The sequence below is a fragment of the Aspergillus fumigatus genome, chromosome 1 (genome assembly GCF_000002655.1).
Source record: "Aspergillus fumigatus Af293 chromosome 1, whole genome shotgun sequence".
Lineage (NCBI taxonomy): Eukaryota > Fungi > Ascomycota > Eurotiomycetes > Eurotiales > Aspergillaceae > Aspergillus > Aspergillus fumigatus.
The window spans coordinates 147,841-167,805 of NC_007194.1; the positions used below are offsets into that span (position 1 = coordinate 147,841).

At 47.7% G+C, this 19,965-nt stretch overlaps 7 protein-coding genes across 7 annotated transcripts; 4 read left to right on the top strand and 3 right to left on the bottom strand.

Moving 5' to 3' along the window:
- Nucleotides 1-774: 774 nt before the first annotated feature.
- On the top strand, nt 775-2,379 carry AFUA_1G00470 (betaine aldehyde dehydrogenase; the record flags this gene model as incomplete). Its single annotated transcript, XM_744706.1, has 2 exons — nt 775-1,259; nt 1,365-2,379. 2 exons carry the CDS (start codon nt 775-777, stop codon nt 2,377-2,379), a joined length of 1,500 nt encoding a protein of 499 aa, XP_749799.1.
- A 553-nt stretch (nt 2,380-2,932) lies between these two features.
- AFUA_1G00480 (putative glucosamine-6-phosphate deaminase) lies at nt 2,933-4,154 on the bottom strand (the record flags this gene model as incomplete). Its single annotated transcript, XM_744707.1, has 3 exons — nt 2,933-3,796; nt 3,860-4,008; nt 4,076-4,154. The coding sequence occupies 3 exons, from the start codon at nt 4,152-4,154 to the stop codon at nt 2,933-2,935; spliced, it is 1,092 nt and encodes a 363-aa protein (XP_749800.1).
- A 1,035-nt stretch (nt 4,155-5,189) lies between these two features.
- Nucleotides 5,190-6,808, top strand: AFUA_1G00490 (putative biotin-dependent 2-oxo acid dehydrogenases acyltransferase; the record flags this gene model as incomplete). The annotated part of the gene is made up of 4 exons (XM_744708.1): nt 5,190-5,364; nt 5,439-5,542; nt 5,594-5,665; nt 5,729-6,808. The coding sequence occupies 4 exons, from the start codon at nt 5,190-5,192 to the stop codon at nt 6,806-6,808; spliced, it is 1,431 nt and encodes a 476-aa protein (XP_749801.1).
- A 735-nt stretch (nt 6,809-7,543) lies between these two features.
- AFUA_1G00500 (lactate 2-monooxygenase) lies at nt 7,544-9,359 on the bottom strand. Its single transcript, XM_744709.2, has one exon. It carries the CDS (start codon nt 8,940-8,942, stop codon nt 7,728-7,730), a length of 1,215 nt encoding a protein of 404 aa, XP_749802.1. The 5' UTR covers nt 8,943-9,359; the 3' UTR covers nt 7,544-7,727.
- Nucleotides 9,360-10,173: 814 nt separating this feature from the next.
- On the top strand, nt 10,174-12,223 carry dld1 (FAD-binding oxidoreductase; the record flags this gene model as incomplete). The annotated part of the gene is made up of 5 exons (XM_744710.1): nt 10,174-10,324; nt 10,376-10,456; nt 10,575-11,813; nt 11,874-12,049; nt 12,131-12,223. The coding sequence occupies 5 exons, from the start codon at nt 10,174-10,176 to the stop codon at nt 12,221-12,223; spliced, it is 1,740 nt and encodes a 579-aa protein (XP_749803.1).
- Nucleotides 12,224-12,564: 341 nt separating this feature from the next.
- AFUA_1G00520 (F-box domain protein) lies at nt 12,565-15,181 on the top strand (the record flags this gene model as incomplete). The annotated part of the gene is made up of 3 exons (XM_744711.1): nt 12,565-12,699; nt 12,754-14,441; nt 14,596-15,181. 3 exons carry the CDS (start codon nt 12,565-12,567, stop codon nt 15,179-15,181), a joined length of 2,409 nt encoding a protein of 802 aa, XP_749804.1.
- Nucleotides 15,182-15,262: 81 nt separating this feature from the next.
- AFUA_1G00530 (gluconokinase) lies at nt 15,263-17,717 on the bottom strand. The gene is made up of 2 exons (XM_744712.2): nt 16,704-17,717; nt 15,263-16,638 (listed from the first exon to the last, which is right to left on the bottom strand). The coding sequence occupies exons 1-2, from the start codon at nt 16,929-16,931 to the stop codon at nt 16,261-16,263; spliced, it is 606 nt and encodes a 201-aa protein (XP_749805.1). The 5' UTR covers nt 16,932-17,717; the 3' UTR covers nt 15,263-16,260.
- Nucleotides 17,718-19,965: the final 2,248 nt, after the last annotated feature.

Consider the following 19,965-nt stretch of genomic DNA (forward strand, 5'->3'; position numbering starts at 1 on the left):
GTACATGGTAAGACAACACAGTGCGGCATGAGTCTTTTTTCTCTAAAAGATTATTATTGACTGGAGACTCTGCTAATCATGTCCAGATGGGGTAGTAAAATGCAAGAAAATTCACCTCACCAGACGACGCTATTTGGATATCGGCCTTGTCCCGTGTTTCCTATTGGAGGCCATTCCTTAATTTCCCCATCCATCCCAGCCTCTTTTTAGCTTTTGACGCTGTTTGACCATCGCGTGGCTAGTCCCCGACCATCAAAACTTGGTTTCATTGTGAGCAGTAACTATGGAGGAAGTCGTACTCAGGAGTAGCTGTGGATCTTCTCAAAAGATTACATTGCGGCGCAGCATCTCGCGGGCAGTAGACTGCTTTTAATGTTGGCTATTGATTCTACTACTAGTATGGAGGAGTACTGGGACAACAGGACCTTTTCGGATGCTCAGAAGGAAAAACCAACCACGATCTCACAGGCCTTCTGTTGGCCAATGGGTCTGTTGTGGAGTTGGTTTTAATGGTCGTAGCCACAGCGGAGCCTGTCCTCGTTGAAATGAAGAGGGGGCGGAATTCTGAGGCGGTGTGATTCAGGTATGAATACATCACCAGCCAATAATTACCTGCACCTATCTGCGGAGTACTATTAATACCTCTCTAGTACTCTGACCGACCTGCCCGTTACACAAAGGGCAAAACATCTATCCTTCATATATCCTATTTTGATATCTACGTCGTGATCGCCCTGTACAATTTTCCAGCGGGGCCCCTTCAAGCTGAAGAGAATGGCGGACCTACCTTTCGCTCCTTGTCACCCATACTACGACGGCAAAGTCCAGTTGGCGTCTTCCGGTCGGACTTTTCGCACAATAAACCCTGCTAACAATACTCCACTAGCAGAAATCCATGTTGCTTCAAATTCTGATACAGATGCCGCCATTGCAGCTGCTGACCGCGCGTTCCCTTTATGGTCGCAAACCCCTCATATCACTCGTGCGCGCATCCTACAAAAGGCCGCGGCGTTGCTGCGCGAGAGAAATGACGAACTCGCCCGTCTCAAAACTTTAGATTCCGGCAAGGCCTATTCAGAGACAAGCACAGTCAACATCGTGACTAGTGCAGATGTACTGGAATACTATGCCAACCTGGTAGGAGGCGGTGGTCTTAACGGCGAGACGACGCAGTTAAGAGAAGATGCATGGGTCTTTACCAAGAAGGCTCCGCTGGGAGTCTGCGTTGGCATCAGCGCATGGAACTATCCTCTCCAGATGTAAGTACTTCGGGTTACATAGGCGGACGGAGCGCGCAAAACATATTGCATCTGCTTGCCTCTCTTTTCCTCAACCAGGCTCAGCGATTGACGAATGTGACACAGTGCTCTCTGGAAATCAGCACCATGTCTTACGGCTGGAAATACCATGGTCTACAAGCCTAGTGAATATACGCCTCTGCATGCGCAGATGCTGGCTGAAATCTACCGGGAAGCTGGACTTCCCCCTGGCGTATTTAATGTTGTCTATGGCGCTGGGGATGTGGGTGCTTATTTGACTGCTCACCCCCTGGTCGCTAAGGTCAGCTTCACAGGACAGGTGTCCACAGGAATGAAGGTGGCCGGCTCCGCCGCGGGACAAATGAAGTACGTCACGATGGAGCTAGGAGGCAAGAGCCCATTGCTCATCCTCCCTGATGCGGACCTTGAAAATGCAGTAAATGGGGCCATGATGGCTAATTTTTTTAGTACAGGCCAGGTGTGTACTAATGGGACTCAAGTGTTCGTCCCGAGAGGCATGAAGTCTGCCTTTAAAAAGGCTCTTCTGGACAAGATGCAATATATCCGTCCCGGGCCGTTGTTTGACAACGCAACGAACTTCGGACCCTTGAGTTCTGCTCTTCACCTCGAAAAGGTAACCTCGTACATTCGTCATGGCATTGAGACGGACAAGGCAACGCTCCTCTATGGCGGGCTGGGAAAGCCCTCCCTTCCAAAGGATTTGGAGAATGGGTTCTGGGTAAGGCCGACTGTCTTCACGGACTGCACCGACTCCATGCGGATTGTCCAGGAAGAGATTTTTGGCCCGGTCATGTCAATCCTGTACTACGATACAGTCGAGGAAGCTGTCAGACGCGCAAATAACACTGAGCTTGGCCTTGCGGCTGGCGTCTTTACGCGAGACCTGAATATGGCACATCGTATCATCGACCAGCTCCAAGCGGGCATTACATGGATCAATTCCTGGGGTGAAAGCCCGGCCGAGATGGCTGTGGGTGGCTGGAAGAAGAGTGGTGTTGGCGTGGAGAATGGCCGCAGAGGTATCGAAGCCTGGGTAAGGAACAAGAGTACGCTGGTGGATATGAATGGACGGGTTGCTACTGTCTTTGCAAAATTATAGTAAATGAATGTGTACAACTTATCCGCCAAAGGAGCGATTATATCAAGTATCTTAGTCCAGAAGAGCTGTGTCGTTCTCACTGCAGACAATGAAAAAGATTTTGGAACAAAATTCGAACCGAATTTACTTCAAATCCCAGCTCCTCGGTGTTTGTTGTTTTACCTTCTGTGTATAAGATGTATCGTTACAGGTAACTCATCTTCTACTAGAAACTAACCATTGCAACAGTAATGAATTAGCGGGATATATAAAAGCTCACAGACAGCAAGAACGCCAACTGATATGATCTTCAGGAGCCAACTCTATACGCAATAACTAGTTGCTATGCAAAGCGAGCAAATATATCTATGAAGGAAGCAAGATCGGCCTATACAACACAACACATTCATAAATATGACAAACTGTCATTAACAACGGCGCACGAACAAGTCTGCTGCATGTTCACCCGAAGTCCTTGAACCTTCAGACAAATAGTAAATACTCCAGCGGAGTTGTCCAGCATTTTGTTGCCAATAAATTGTAGCAACCTCAGTCACGAAACTTGCGACTCTCTTCAATGGGATACGACTCTCGCGCCCATCCGATCGAACATAATGTCGGCTTTGAGCGTCGTATCCAACCCGCCAATAGCGGAGTCCACCAATCGAGAAGACATGCTATCAGGTGTCAATTCATCCTCTTCTATAGAGTTTTGGAACTCTGTGTTGATTCTCAGGTCCTTCGGAACTTTAGAAGGTGTTGACGCGGGGGTGAGCTGGTGCGGCAATTTGCCCGCCCCTAACGGAGCAGGCACATAGGTCCTTGGTCGATAGACAAGTGGCGGGCCTTGCGTACGAGCATCTGTTCCAGACTGCTCGATTGACTCGAAATAGCGGACTGTCTTGACCTTCAACTCCAAGGTAGCATCGCGGTCGCAGACAACTAGCGGGTGTTGATGCAACTGCAGTGCTGACAGTGTCCACATGTGGTTAACACCACCCTCGAGACCCTTCTTCAACGCAAGGGCTTTGTGAGCGCCCGTTGCCACGATGACCACTTCCCTGGCCTCCATAATGGTCTGAATGCCAACTGTCAAAGCCATGCGGGGAACTTTGTCAACATCATTGTCGAAAAACCGCGAGTTCGCAAGAATTGTATCGTACGCCAACGTCTTCACCCGGGTTCGACTACTCAACGAGGATCCTGGCTCATTGAAGGCAATATGGCCATCAGCTCCAACGCCGCCCAGGAAAAGCTCGATGCCACCATAACCGGCAATGCGGGCTTCGTAGGAAGCACATTCAGCAGCCAGATCTGGGGCGTTGCCATCTAAGATGTTGATATTCTGCGGTGGAATGTCGACGTGCGAGAAAAAGTGCTTGTACATGAAGCTGTGATAGGATTCTGGGTGGTCACGAGGTAAACCCACATACTCATCCTGAGTCGATCAGCAAATGGCGGCATACAAAGAGTCATGATAATGCCAACGAGGGGGAGATACCATGTTGAACGTCACGACATTTTTGAAAGATATTTCACCTGTCCGATGGCGCTGCACAAGTGTTCTGTATATAATCTCGGGGCTGCTGCCAGTGGGAAGACCCAGTACGAAAGGACGATCTTGAGTAGGTTTGAAAGCCTTGATACGACCTATTGAGGATCGAAGAAGAAAAATGTGTCAGAAAAGTAACCAAGTAAGCCTCATCGACAACATAACAGCGTACTGATGATATAGTCCGCGATATATTCCGACGCCTGCTGAGCGTTCTCCCTGATGATAACTCTCCTACAGACATGTCAGAAAGCAGCGAAAAGAATCCTTTTTCTTTTATCTCCCCTCTTGAAAACACCTCTTGACATTTCTTTACGTCTGAATGAAAGTGGCAACAGATAGAAGGCATACTTACATGGTGAGTTTATCTGTAGTTGTACGTCACTGGACCAAAAAGGATTAGCCGGTGAGGGCTGATAAGATCGCAGGGCTGAGACCCGTAATATCTGAGCTGGTTATGGCACGAAAGGCTTCGTTCACGGTCAGGGAAGTAGAATGGATCTATCGCGCCGTGTGTGAGAGAATTAGATATAAAGGTGTGTCCAACTTGGACAAAGGAGGGTGCTGATAAAGTAGCCGTCTGCTACGAAGGATTTCAGTCTATGGATCTGTTGCAACTCAGCCTGTCAATCTGGATCGGCTTGTGGAGTATGACAGGATGATACCTCTCACACCAAAAGAATTCGATATATTGTATTGCATGGATGATTACTACTAGGTACTTCCTCTTCTTCCGCGCAACTCGCAATACTACAACGTATGATTGTTTCTTTTTCCTCGCCCTGAATTCATAATACTTGCCCGCTAAACATGGCCATGGTAGCAAAGCTTCCATTATTGCTGAGCTTCCATTTAAATATTCAGCGCCCGTTTGCTCTGTACTATACAAGAAAGAGTCCATGGTTCAACTGCTGCAGATGACGCACCACCATCCATCAAGGTGATATCAAGACGCGACCAATCGGGGAGGCGAATGGAGAAATGTGAATACTGTTAGTTATCAATAAGAAGCAACTTAAAGGTGAAGTAGGTTGGACAAAAAGGTTCCATCTGGCTGGCAATCGACCTGACGTTACAAAAAGAGGTGGCAGACGAAACAGGTGACCTTGATGGGCATCATAGTAAACTTGATCCGAAAGGGATATTCTGATAGGAAAGTGGCAGAAAACTAGCCATATTAAGTTCCTACCACCATCATTCCACAATGAAATGTTGCGCTCTCCCCTCTCGAAAAGTATTCTTTCCTCCTCCATAACCGTGGGTTGACTTCAGCTCGACGATGAGCATTCTACGCTGCAATGGAGGCCTCTCTTGGGCTCTCCGTTCTTGTCAATCTCGCAGAGTCCTGCCGATAACTCGCTCCCCGTCAACAATATCCTTTCCCCGTCGCACATTCCATGCTGCTCCGGCTCTGTGGGGGGTCAAGTCTCAGATCCTGAAGGATGTTGGCGAAGGTACGTCAAAACATCCCGTAACCTGTGTTATACACATATATCATATGCTTACTCACCTTACTTGCGCTCCTCAGGGATCACGGAAGTTCAGATCATCCAATGGTACGTCGAGGAAGGCGCCCATATAGAGGAGTGGAAACCTCTCTGCCAGTATCAATCGGATAAGGCAGTGGATGATGTGAGTCGCTTTTGCACCAATGACCAGCAAATAGAGACCTAACAGTATCAGATTACCTCGAGGTACGAAGGCATTGTTAAGAAGCTTCACTTCCAAGCAGATGACACTGTCCCCACAGGAAGGGTACGTAAAATTGCACTACATCTATACTTCGAAAATATGATCGCTGAGAGAATTCCACTGTAGGCTCTGTGTGATATAGAGGTTGAGGATGGAAAATATCCAGAGGATAACCCACCACCTGAGCCAGCACCAGCACCGGCGCAACCTAGCCCTGCTCCTGCACAGGCTGAGACAAAACAACCCTCGGTAGAAGTGGCTGCTACTACCCAGAAGCCAGAAGCTCCGAAGAATGGTTCACGATATGCAACTCTTGCCACCCCGGCCGTCCGCGGGATGCTGAAGGCCCATAATGTGAATATACTAGACATTCCAGGGACAGGGAAAGACGGACGAGTCCTCAAAGAAGATGTCCTTCGGTTTGTGACAGTGCGGGACTCTGCACCTACGTCGCAACCTACAACCCCTACAATCCCTACAACCCCTGTGTCACAGCAGTCAGATACAGCGGTCAACCTGACACCAATTCAGTCACAAATGTTTAAGACCATGACACGGTCGCTCAACATCCCTCACTTCCTATTTGCAGATGAGCTAAACATCAACAATATCACTGCTCTGAGAAAGAAACTGGCCAATGATCCGAAGGACCCCAGGAGAATTACCTTCCTCTCCTTCGTTATTAAAGCCGTCTCTCTAGCCCTAAATGAATATCCAATCTTGAACGCCAAGGTTGACACAAGCAATCCCGACAAGCCACAACTCATCATGCGGCCCAGACACAATATTGGTGTTGCAATGGATACACCGCAAGGCTTGATTGTGCCAAATGTTAAAGATGTTGCCAACCGGTCTATTGAAGATGTTGCAGCAGAAATCTCCCGTCTGAGCGCCTTAGGTAAAGAAGGGAAGCTCACTCCAGCCGACCTGAGTGGCGGAACAATCACCGTCTCAAATATAGGAAATATTGGGGGTACCTATGTCGCACCAGTGATTGTGTCCAATGAAGTGGCTATCCTGGGTGTTGGAAAATCCAAGACGGTACCAATCTTCGATGAGGCGGGTCAGGTTACCAAGGGTGAATTGGTAAATTTCAGCTGGAGTGCAGATCACCGAGTCGTGGACGGCGCGACTATGGCTCGGATGGCCAATAAAGTCCGGGAATGTATCGAATCCCCAGAGTTGATGCTTCTAAAGCTACGGTAGTTCTTGTATATAGATAGAAGTTGTTATTCAGACTGTTAAATAAACTACTAGTAGGCTTACGTGACCTGACACACTACCACCTCCTGTCATGCATTGTCAAAAGTGTAATTGGTTACTTTGACGATGCCTTCATCATTACCACTAGACACAAACCAACTCCGGTCCTTCCCTTGCAATCCTGACGTAAAAGGAAACTATATAAAGACGGAGCTTTCCCCCTTTTCTCTTCTTCCATTTCCTCCTCCATAGTGCGGGCTGCTCTCACCCCGGCTATACGCCGGGACTTGGAGTAGGGGATCTTGCTTTCATATCTTCGATATGTTCGATGGTCAGACGCAAGCAATTTTTGGAAACAAAAGTCCTGAATGGTCCGCTCAACAGCGAGCGAGGTCCCTTCGGGGCGAGTTATCTCTGTCTGGCACATGTCTTTCTTTGCTGGTGTGTTGCACCTTATTTGCTCCCTCACTAGTATGTGCCAAGCTAATTATGTGAGCTACTGCGCTTTGGTGAGTCTCTTTGTGCCCCCAACAATAAAACATATCGTGATCATTAAATGGGTAACTGGTCTAACAGTAAGAGTGCATTATGGATGAATTCGTACATTTCAAATAGTAGAGGAGTTGTTCAAGACATGTAGCATTCACGTGCTGGGGTAGCTTTGGCTCACCGAAAGATATGTATCTGTGACCTTGAAGGCGAGGCTTTTTAGGATCCAGTTCGGTTTATGCTCTGCTCTTGTGAAGTATTTGATCCAGTTGAGCCTACTTGGCGTGGCTAAATACAAGATGGCCATTCTATAATAATCAAATAACTAGTTTTTGACCTTGAATCCTGTAGAGCTCAGGTTAGGGTTATGTACATATGTTTATCTTGAACTTAGGCACAAGTTCAACCTTATTAGCTAGTACCTGTATGTTGCTTAATCCATCCGTCGTAGTCTAGATCGATTAAGGTGCTCTGGCTGCACAGATCTGATCCCCGACAGATGAAGAGTAAGCTGTAGATCACCTAAGGTGCTCTGTAGTACATGGCGGACACCCTCCCTACCAGCGATGGCAAGTCCGTACACGTAGGGCCGACCGATAAGGACCATTTTGGCCCCTAGCGCCAGAGCCTTAGCTACATCAGCACCGCAACGCACGCCAGAATCGAAGATGACTTCTAGATCTTTTCCCACCGCATCGACAATGTCTGGAAGCATGTCCAAAGATCCTACTCCCCCATCCTGCTGGCGTCCGCCATGGTTGGATACTACTATTCCCTGCATTCCGTACTCAACTGCCAGCTTTGCGTCCTCGACCGTTTGTATACCCTTCAGTACGATTGGGCCATCCCAATGCTGCCGAAGGAATTGGAGGTCTTCCCACCCATGGCTCATCCCAGGGAATATCATATGAGCCCATTCGGCCGCCGCAGTCGCCATGTCTTCTTGGATGCTTTTGCCGTGCTTTTCCGCAAACTTCTTCTGAAACACAGGGTCGGAGAAGCCAATTTCGACCCCGATGTTGTCTTTCCGGAGGAATGGATTATACCCATTTTCTAAGTCCGAGGGGCGCCATCCAAGGATGTAGGTGTCGAGTGTGACCACCAAGACCTTATAGTTGGCAGCCTTGGCGCGTTTCAACAAGCTGGCTGTTATGTCGTTGTGCTCATTTGACGGCCAGTACAACTGAAACCAGCGGGATCCATCTCCATTGGCTTCTGCGACGTCCTCAATACTAGTCGAAGATGCAGAACTCAGGATGTACGTTATCCCCTCATTCTGTGCGGTGGAAGCAACAGCAACCTCACCATCGCGGTGGAAAATCCGCTGCACCCCCACTGGTGCGATTGCGATCGGGTACTCGTAATCCTCACCGAACAGCGTCGTCTTCAAATTTGGAAAGTCCGATTTAACCAGACGAGATGGGACGATGCCCCATTTCCTGAATGCCTTCCGGTTGTTATCATCTGTTTCTCTCGTTCCAGCCGAGCCCCAGACATAGCCGAAGCTATCTGCTGAGAGGCGCTCTTTAGCCAGTCCCTCCCATTTGAAAGGATCAAATGTGATAGCGGGCTTTTTGTCGTTGAGTCCCTCGGTATAGACTTTCGTCTCGTAGGTGTATGGCAATGGATTGTGCTGGTTTGTAGACATCGTTGCGAAGTGTGCTTGACTCCTTCTCTTTGGCTCTTTGCGTATTCAGGTCTGATGTATGATATTCATATGCTGTGCGTATAGAGCTCTAACTAGAAGCGAATGCTCTCACTCCCATTTATACTCGAGCAACTCTGGGCATGTCTCGGTACAAGACCGGCTTCCATGACAATGAACCCGGTCAACCGGCTATGTTCAGCAGAGGTTTTTCATCGATCAAGGCAGACCAAGAATAATCGATTCGGGCCGGCCGAACACTGTACGATTGACGTAAGTACAGTACCACGGTCGCGAACTATGTCACTTTAAGACCCGCCTGGTGGGTTCAGGGTTCAGCTTAGCTGCCGCAAGGGACGGAGATCTCTTTTCGGCCGATAGAAATGACTATAGTCATGCTGTGTTCTAAGAAGCTTGTCTCTTATACATTAACCAATAATGTCAGGGTTAATATGGAGATGCCTTGATAATCGTACGACCTCGGACGGAAGTCCAATTGGATGTGAACATGCATACTACTGGCGTTGCGCTCAGTTGCCCTTAAGTGGCATGACGTCAACGAGCTTTCGTACCATTTTTTCGGGGATACTACTGGCGTTGCGCTCAGTTGCCCTTAAGTGGCATGACGTCAACGAGCTTTCGTACCATTTTTTCGGGGATACTACTGGCGTTGCGCTCAGTTGCCCTTAAGTGGCATGACGTCAACGAGCTTTCGTACCATTTTTTCGGGGATACTACTGGCGTTGCGCTCAGTTGCCCTTAAGTGGCATGACGTCAACGAGCTTTCGTACCATTTTTTCGGGGATACTACTGGCGTTGCGCTCAGTTGCCCTTAAGTGGCATGACGTCAACGAGCTTTCGTACCATTTTTTCGGGGATACTACTGGCGTTGCGCTCAGTTGCCCTTAAGTGGCATGACGTCAACGAGCTTTCGTACCATTTTTTCGGGGAGAACCAGTCTAACCCCGAGAGACGTACTGTCTGTCCATGAGAATTGAGTCGTCTAACATATCTAGTTTCGGTAACACTATGGAAATCGAATAAAAGATCCATTCGGCCGACGAGGACGATTATATGAAGGTCACCCGCTTCAGCCGATAAAGTGGCACCCACATTCACAAATGGTACCAGCACTTGGAAGGCATTGCAATACCTAGCGCGCGAATAGGCACTTCTTTCCCCTCCTGTTGTCATAAGCTACACATCAGAAGCGAGAAAAAAACAAACGCAAAACATGTTAAGGGTTGGCGCAAGGGCAGGTCGCCCTCTAAGGCAGGCCGCCTCTTCCGGTCTTACCGGGTCGAGATTTCGCTCGCAAAAGATAAGCGGGCCTTTAGTCTCAAGGGTTTTCATGTCGGTGGGTCCTCAAGGCGGGCAGGAGTCTGGTGAGCATTGTTCTTTGACCTCCAGGGTATACTCCTGCTAACTAGCCAAAGAATATCATAAACAGGGGGCGTCCAGTTATCCACTCCGTAGGCAATGGACTACAGGTGTTGGTATTGCTATTGCATCATCCGGTATGTGCAGTATATCTGCTGCCCAGCATTAGTATGTTATGATGGAGGATATAGTTTGACTAACTAAGCAAACCCCCTTCAGCTCTCCTTCTCTCAGGTCTTACTGGTTATTACTTAGGCATTGCAAAACCCCCGGAACCAGCAGTGGCATCTACTACGCCGCTCAATGAGTTTCCGGCACCATGCCACGATACTTCTTCCTCCAACATCCAAGGAGCAGTTGAAGAGTTCGTTGGTATCCTAGGTAAGGACAACGTCATCAGTGACAAGGAAGCTTTGGCACCCTACTCCACTTCCGAGTGGTCATCTTATTCTCCCAGTAAAACCGAAGTCTCCTCAGTAGTTGTTTGCCCTTCGACTACAAAAGAGGTTTCCCGCGTGATGGAAGTCTGTCACCGACGCCGACTTCCAGTGACAGCATATGCAGGGGGGACGAGTCTGGAGGGACACTTTGCGCCGACTAGAGGAGGGGTCTGCATTGACTTCCAAGGCATGGACCAAATATTAACTGTGCACAAAGATGATCTGGATGTTGTAGTACAGCCTGCAGTGCAGTGGGAAGTATTGAACGAAGAGCTCGCCAAGGATGGGCTCTTTTTCCCTCCAGACCCTGGCCCCGGCGCAATGATCGGTGGTATGGTCGGTACTGGCTGTTCCGGAACAAACGCTTATCATTATGGGACAATGCGTGACTGGGTACTGTCTCTGACTGTTGTTCTGGCCGATGGGACAATTATCAAGACCAGGCAGAGGCCACGGAAATCTAGCGCCGGTTATGATCTGACTAGGATATTCATCGGCAGTGAGGGTACACTTGGCCTGGTCACAGAAGCGACATTGAAGCTAGCTGTCAAGCCGATGAATGAAGCAGTGGCAGTTGCATCTTTCCCGTCCGTGCGGGATGCAGCCAGCTGTGTATCCGAAGTGGTCAAAAAGGGGGTAAATATTGCCGCCGTGGAGCTACTTGATGACGTTCAGATGAAGTGCATCAACACGAGTCAAACAACGAGTCGTTCGTGGGACGAGGCCCCAACATTGTTTTTCAAGTTCTCTGGAGCGCCCGGTGAAGTGAAGGAGAAGATTGCGATCGTTCAGGAATTAGCTGAGAATGCTAATAAGAAGACTTTCACATTTGCCCGCGATTCGGAGGAGGTTGATGAGTTGTGGAGTGCAAGAAAAGTCGCGCTGTGGAGTATTCTGCAGATGAAACAGCAGCCAACGGATCATGTCTGGACTACCGATGTAGCTGTGCCAATGAGCAGACTGCCCGATATCATCGAGCAAACTAGAGAGGAGATTTCTGCCAGCGGGTTACTTGGAGGCATAGTTGGTCATGTAGGTGACGGCAACTTCCATGGTAGGCACTCACACTTATGCCAGGGTGTTTGGAATATTCACTAACCACGCCCTGAAATAGCAATGCTCCTCTTTAATGATGATCAACGCCAGGTAGCAGAGAGTGTTGTTCACAACATGGTTAAGCGTGCTGTGGAAATGGAGGGGACTGTAACTGGGGAGCATGGAGTGGGAATGGTGAAGAGGGACTATCTGGAGCATGAAGTCGGGAAGACAACAGTCGATACTATGCGCAGAGTATGTTACAACCTTCACAATGTCTTCGCGTCATCCCTCGCCTTCTACTATTCTATCTACTAATGATTGAACTTTTCACAGTTTAAACAAGCTCTTGACCCTCTTTGCCTGCTCAATTGTGATAAGGTTGTGAGAGTTCAAGTCCCAAAGCAGGGAGAAGTTCCCGAGTGGTAAGCGTCAAGGATAGCCTAAAAGAACTGGTATCTAGGCTTTGTAGTACATGCTGGTACTAGTCACATATGAGCGTGCTGGGTCCTATGAGGGGCTTGTCATGTCTAGCGGACAGTCAGTGAATGCCTGCTGCCTGCCTGATTGTTGCCTCGTCGACCTTGCCATTTTCGCCGCGTTTAACGTCACCTACTTTCTTCCCCTCTTCCCCTCTTTCCCTCAACCACCTTAACATCCTTTGTTCCACCTTAAATCTCCTTTGCAGTTCCTCTCCACTCTTCCTTCACTTTCAGTGGCTATATATGTTGGTACCCTAGACTGTTATTTACTGTCACCCGTTGGCCAAAATGGGAACTAGAGGCCTTGTATTATCCGTTGCCACGGTAGATACTTCGTCTACTGGAACCAGTTTGATAGCTATCCTGAAGGCCTTGGGGAAGCCATCGTACACCAGATTCCTGAAAATGATGAAAAATATCATGGTAGGCTAAGCTAGACTGAGTGCTACCGTTATACATACATGTTGTCTGGTCCAGTTTTCTCTAGAATGGCTCGAAGCCATGCGAAAGGTATTCACCGGATTTGTCCAAAAGCTCGAAGAACAGTATATTCCACTTGTCATCCCTGATTCTCTCAAGCAAGACGGCCCTACATCCTCTCTTGCCGAGAGGTACATGAAGAGCTTCCTTGCCCTTGATGACAGGCTTGAGATGCCACCAATGCAAACTCTATTACCTCATCTGTGGGGAAGCGACATCGAGTGGATGTACACAATCGATCTTGACCGTGAGCTTCTGGGCGTCGACCACTCAGTGTATCTCAAACTATCTAAGATCCCACGTGAGGGACGGTGGCATCAGTACCTTGATGTAGACGAGAATCGCCGCCGTAGGGTATTCCAGAAGGAGACCCCAGAAAGTATTGTTGGCGATATTGCCTTGAAACCGAGCGTAAACAGCGATTTAACGGCCAAATATACATCCATAGGCATTGAACCAATGTCATTAAAGGGTTTCCATGGTTCAATCGACATGCTGCTTCCCCGCGAGGCTCTGCTGCTGAATACTTTCTCATGTATTTATAAATCGTTTAAGAAACTCCTGGATCCGTTCATCTTGGAGTGGACACCTGAGAGCTTTTCGTTCCAGGAAATGGCATTTGCGCTTCTGTCAATTGCTGCTGGTGAAGTGACCTTCGAGTCCATCCGCGCTCTCGATAAAAGCTACGAAAGGGAGGGCTACTACATACTTCCAGATGGTCACTTGCTTCCATGTTTCCTATATGAGCGCCATTTTCCCGGTGTTGAGCCTGGATCAGCACCTCGAAACCGTACCTATTGGTTCAGCAATGTCCTCGTACACCTAGCTTCTAGACTGGACGTAGTCGATGTTGAAAAGGCAGCGGTTATCGAGGTGGTAGACGCCGGACTTGACCAAGGTTTGGATGAATTCTATGCCATGGTCTTCTCAATTTCGGACGTTATCCTTGTTCATGTTCAGAAGGGGGGTGGTAGGGTGCGTGTTCAGAGGTCAGACTTGATGCCTTTGTTCTACTTCGATGAAGAGCTCTCCAATTATCTAAATGGACCTCGCACAAGGCCAGCGCAAGATACCCAGCCGCCTACGCCAGGAACAAATGCCAATCATGCATTGCAATGTAAGATACAGAAGGGGGGTGATGCTTCTCGTTTCAGCGAGGCGAGCGACGGCAGTGATGACATGAAGACTGTGATTGAGGATGAACATAAAAATGTCGATATTACCTTCAAATCGATGATACGTTTCCTGGATATAGCCGCCCGACTGCATTTGGCGGATGCGAAGTCACGCAGAGTCCCCAATGAAATTCTAACTTCCGTCATGCATTTTACAGACACTCGAACATACAAAAACCTGGCCAATGTGTCTGCCAGCTGTCGGCAATTGAGTGATCGCAAGTTTCGTCTAAATGATGGCTACGATGTGGTCGGTATTGACGTCCAAAACATGGGATCCCCCCGTCGGCTCATTATTGAAGATATACAAACGGGGAAGAGGTTCTACTCCGAAGTACAGCACTTGGATTTATTTTTCTGTCGCAATACCGACAAGGGCATGCTAGATTTGTATATTGTGATTGGAGAAGAAACTACCAGGAGGAGTGTCATAAGCTTGGCAGCCTTGCAGTTCCCAAAGTTGCCTCCGAAAGACACGCCCTGTACCAACGAAGTCCAGCAGCCCATCTCGTAAGTCTTACTTATTGCTTATCCTACCTCTGAGGGTTCCTGACAACTCCAGGGAGCGGTTCTGCTACCATTTCGGAAGAACTTTGGACTCTTCGAAGCTTTTTAAAATACCTAATTACCAGTATATCGGCTTCGTCGAGGACGCATGGGGCAGATACATTCAGAGTATGATCCAACGTGAGACTAGACACCCTGAGGTGGCACAATTTGTGCAGATAAGTGGCGCCCAGTACCGATGCCTCCTCCCGCCAGGGTACCGTAAGCTGGGCATGTACCACTGTTTCTGCAATGGCCTCCAAGCCTTTCTGCGCCACCCACAAGACGAAAGTCATGAGGAATGGATGAAGACAATCGAATATGCGGTGCACCAGCTTAGTCACTTAGAACAGTGGCCCGACTCTGTGTTTATTGTACGAGGGCGCCCTGCGATTATAGCGTTCGGTACGAGGGTGAAACTATTTTACTACATCTATCACCGTGAAGAGGCACCTGTTGTCCCACAGAATGCAAGTCCCACCAGTATTCAGTTTGCGGCATCTTGTACCGACCTGGAGCCGAAGCATCGCCTAGTGCAGCTTATTCCTGGGAGCGAGCCGATCGACTTGCATCACAAAGATGACCGCGCAAAGCTTGAACATTGGTTCAAAGTCTTCTGCGACAAAGAGGATTTAGAAACAGAATGGGATCCGATCACTGTAGAATACATCACCATGGCTCGGGAAGTCGGGAATACTGAGTAACAGGCGGTAGCAGAGCATGATGTTCAATTCTTACTAGTTAGGCAAAATCAATAGTAATAGTAGTAGTAGTAGTCGGTAACAAATTGAATTTGATTTTTTTCTTTCTTTTAAAATCTCTCCCTGTATGTTGGTTATGCCGATTAGCCAACCTTGAAGTCTTCTTTCCGCTACTATTGGTATGGATACAGAGACCCTCGACCGACGTAAGTATACTTGCGCAGTATCTGGTTTCATGCACCAGTGCCAGAACCACCGAGCGGCACCTTTTGGGACTGGGCAATGTTAGGGCTAGCAAGGATCTTATCGGATGGCCTCGGACCCGGTTCTTGCTCGGTTGGTATCGGCATATGGTGAGTCTGATATCACGTATCGGGGATAGGGTTGGGGTTGTAAGCCGCTTGACTATTCGGCTCCATTTGCATATTAGATCTGGCTGGCTGTGGGTCTGATTCTAGCCTGGTATTGTCATAGTACACAGTAGTTCAACGTTATGGCCCTATGGGCTGGATCAAGGATGCTTAAGATGACCTCTTATTCAGTCACTATTTAGTAACTGGCAAGATTGACATGACGTCACTGGGAAGTCCACATCCTGTGTTTACCCAACGTCATGTTCTTGCTTGATCAGCACGTATACCAAAGAGATAACGATGGAATAATGAAAATGAGCTTATCCAGAAAATATTGTAGCTCTGTCCCAAAACAAGACGACAAGGCATATGTAGATCTAACAAATACAATAGGTATAATATTTATAAACCATGACAAGAGGAAAAGCGAATCCAACAAGTAACTCCATCCATAGTTTCAACGAAACATTTTCCAACACGTAGAACCACGGCAAGATAATAAACTCCACAGACACCAGACCGGGAGGTCATCCATGCATAACCAAAGCTTCTCGAAGCATAACCAAAGTCAAGAGCAGTAGTAAAGAACGCTCACAAAGAACAGCGGGGGAAACTCAAAGAAACGGGCAAAAGAGAGAGAGAGGGAACGCAAGCTACTGATACTCAGCAAGCTTATCCCTCACCGCTTCCAGAACCTCCCGCATAACCTGCTCCTGTGGCACATGAGCATCAATGGTCAGCGCATTCCCATTCGCCCTTGGGCTCCTCGAGATCCTGCAGCTGCGACTGGACCATTGTGCTCTTCATGTAATGAGCCTGGCGGGCGGCGACACGTTGCAGAAGGGCATTCTCATCCAACTTCAGGTAAACGAAGTGGATCTGCACGGATGGCGTGCCGTAAGCAGCCACACGCATGACATCACGGTACTTTTGCTTCAGGGCCGAGCAGGCAACCACCACGCCCGACGGGGGGTGGAAGTTGTTTGCTTCCGAGGGCGAGAGGGCCTTGATGGCTGCATTGCGGAGCGAGATGAGCCAGTCCCAGCGGTCTGCGTCTGTGAGAGGGATGCCGCTGCCCATCTTTTCTTTGTTCTTTTGCGAGTGGAACTATGTAGCCGTTAGTTTGTGGGATCTAGTCAACTATGCGAATCTCCAGGCTGTCTTCGGCTTACATCATCTCCTTCAAGGAATGGGACGTTCAGCGCGGCCTGCAGGCCTCGTCCAACCGTACTCTTTCCACAACCGGCAGGACCTGTTACGACCCAGATGTGTTGGACTTGCTCCGGCTTGGGTTGGACGGACCACATCGGGGCGGGCGAGTGACTCAGGGATGATTGGGCGCGAGTGGCAGCGGCATTCTTGCCGATAGCCGGCTGGGGCCTTTCTCCGGCAGAGAGCATTGTGAGTTCGAACGGAGGGGATTGGTTTTTGCAAGACGGAGGGAGTGTATGACGTTGTGCAATGGGCGCAATTCGTGGGATAGGTGTGAACGGTTCGACCAATGAGTTGTTTTGCGGATGTATACGTAAGGTGAGCGGATGGATAGATAGATGCTATAGTGAAAGGGCGGTTGGGAAGGCGAGAGGACTGGAAACCGCAAAGAAGTATGGGAGTACTTTTGAACTAGCAAGTGAAGAAAAAGAAAAAGGAGAATCACAGAGCAAAGAAAAGTAGGGAATGAAAGGGCATAAATCTCCTTCAAACGTAAGTATCAAATTTGGGTCGGTGGGTCAAAGGCCGGGGATGGTATTTTCATTTTATATTGGGAACGTTGGTATTGGGTCATACATCTACGGGGGCAAGGAGAGATTTCATAAAACCAGTTATTATGGGATAAAAAACACCTAGGCAGTAATGCGCAGTAATAACAATATTAATTCTAAGAAAAACCCCTCGAGTGGGGGAAAAATATTCAGCAGGGACGAAGCAACCAAACCCCCATAATTTGAAACTGGAAGAGAGTCCGGCGGTCTGGTCATTAGCGGGAGATCCGATATAGTGTCAACGATTAGTAGTTGTCCTTTCGAAAGTAAGAAGAAATAGATTCTTTTCCCCCTACTGTTTTGAGCGTGTCATAACGTGGTGGCTGCCATCTGTAGCACAGATTTACGTAACCTGGATACTATAGTTTTATTAATATTCTAGAATCGAAGAGTTTAACGAAGAGCAATGAAATTTTTTTTTTTTTAAAAAAAAAAAAAGAAAAAATCTCACGATACAGTACCGCCCAGATCATTATCTACAGTAACGGAATTTCCAACCTTGAGCAGAGGCGGAATATTATACTGAAGCGGATGCATGAGAATGTGTGAGATTTTAGCTTATCTGAACGGGAAATATAGCATCGGCAGTTTGTGTTAGAATATGTACCTCCATTTTTCTCTCGAATGGGACATGTCTAGCAATAAGGTACAGTTAACTGCGAAATCAGCTTGCCCAGCAAAATCCATTTCATTCGTTTTAAAATTGTCTTGGCATAGGAGCTAAACCAGTAATGGCTATAGAATGCATTACCCAACCAATAATATCATGCTTATAATATTAGTAATCCGGAAACTAAGGATTTACAGAGACCGCGAAAGTGTTGGGGGGCAGGCTGATTTCGCAGCTGACTGTAGAGAAATAATGAAAAGAAGATAGGATTTTAACTCCAGATCTCTTGGCTCGTCAGATTTTTGGATAAATGTTCTAGGTTTACTGTCGCCTCCTAATAAAAATGAAATAAAGCGAAACTCGGGGATTTAGGCACGAGTTGTCGACTAATGTGAGTCTGTCCTCATTACCGTACTTTGAGTCTGAGGTCGAGTGGGTCTGCTTAATAATTATGGAATTCTAAACTCTCTCGGATATTTTCGTCAGGTGAACTCGTTTCTATGGGCCATGGTTGAATATACCCTCTTTAATGAATAAATAGAAATACTACCGTTGTTCTTGTTTTCTGTAAACATCGGGCTGTTCACCAATATCATTGTTCAATCCAGCTAGCCAAAGAGGAGGACATTTGCCTTCCGGACCCACTGTATTCGTTGTGGAATGTTGGTACTTAACAGTACCAATGGATTAGCTCACCAACAATGTACCGTACCGCCCTCATTTGCTGGTGGGGGAAGGGAGTGTTCAACACATGCCGGTACCGGATGAACACTAAACAATAGCAGCTGTCTTCATTGTGCCAGTCCAGGAAAGATCATGCTGAACGGGTCTCCCCGACATGATCAAATTTCGTCATATTCCATTTGATCAGTATAGTCGGAGACCAGAGGTATCCAGCGATGTGTTCTAGAAATTTTTCAACAATACAGTTTGCCCATCGGATTAAGTGGGTCCTGCTGGTATAGCATAGAATTATGAGACTTGGTACAGTGCAACTTGTTAAACACTCGATACAAGTTCCCCAAGGTCACCCCTCGGTTGGCTTTTTCGACTGAGAGCGAACATTAGGTTACTCAGTTTAAAACCAAAGTTTCTGACTAGCCAGATGGGTTCATTCAACACTGAAACATACACACCCAATTCAGTGCTTCCTCTTGTAAATTCTTCTTCCTTTCCTATTGTCTGCTTTTCCCACTGTCCTCTCTTATTACAGTGCCACCGGATACCGGCGTCACCACTTACACTCTTCGATTGTGTGAGCAACCCTGGTGTGAAACAACGCTAACCCTATTTTGGAATGGAAGGAACAATATTTCTCCGACTAAGCAAAATATTGTAATGACATGTAAAGTTACATATATAACGTGACCTAATAATATAGCTACTGATAAGTATTAGGCGTTCTTCACTTTTAACGAATGACTCCGCTGTTGCATTCGGCATCGGACAGAAACCCGGGGAAGAGTGCAACCCTAGTATGCAGTCTGGCTGTGGCGTTGCATACAGTTTCATTCACAAAAGTCAGGCTTGGCTGTAACAGGCTAAAATTACAAATACATTTGTTCTGTTATGTACTGTAAAGAATAGGTAATGTATATTACAACATGAAATTACTGTTTCTGATAACTATACAATTTTGTATAAGTACAGTGTGCGGAGGCGCCAGAAGGTAGGTCGAGCTTCAGTTGTCACGTGATAGTCATCCTTAGTCATAGAGCCTCCCTGACACGAGTGATCGAGGGAAAACAATGGGCCATCAATGGTTTCTCTCCTTCCCCCGACACTTTTCTACAGTAGGAGACCGAAGACAGTTCTTTGCCAATGCCACTGTCAGGCAATGCTGTACTAATAGTGCAGTTCACTAGTAACATTAGAGACATTCACGTCGAGTGCCCCATCCCCATCCCCCATCCCAGTCGTCTTCTCTGCTAGGCCATCTCCATTTTCTGGCTTGCATTAAGCTGACGGAGTACCGAGCGCGCTGATCATAATCAATAATTGTTTACCTTATCGACCGTCCTAGCTACCTAGGTGAGGTAGCTAAAGTGCTTCGAAGCTGGG

Bases quoted from the DNA above. Each gene is read 5' to 3' on its own strand.
- AFUA_1G00500 (XM_744709.2), bottom strand. From the start codon at position 8,942: ATGTCTACAAACCAGCACAATCCATTGCCATACACCTACGAGACGAAA.
- AFUA_1G00530 (XM_744712.2), bottom strand. From the start codon at position 16,931: ATGCTCTCTGCCGGAGAAAGGCCCCAGCCGGCTATCGGCAAGAATGCC. The intron at 16,639-16,703 runs GTAAGCCGAAGA...ACGGCTACATAG, and splicing joins CATTCCTTGAAGGAGATGAT to TTCCACTCGCAAAAGAACAA.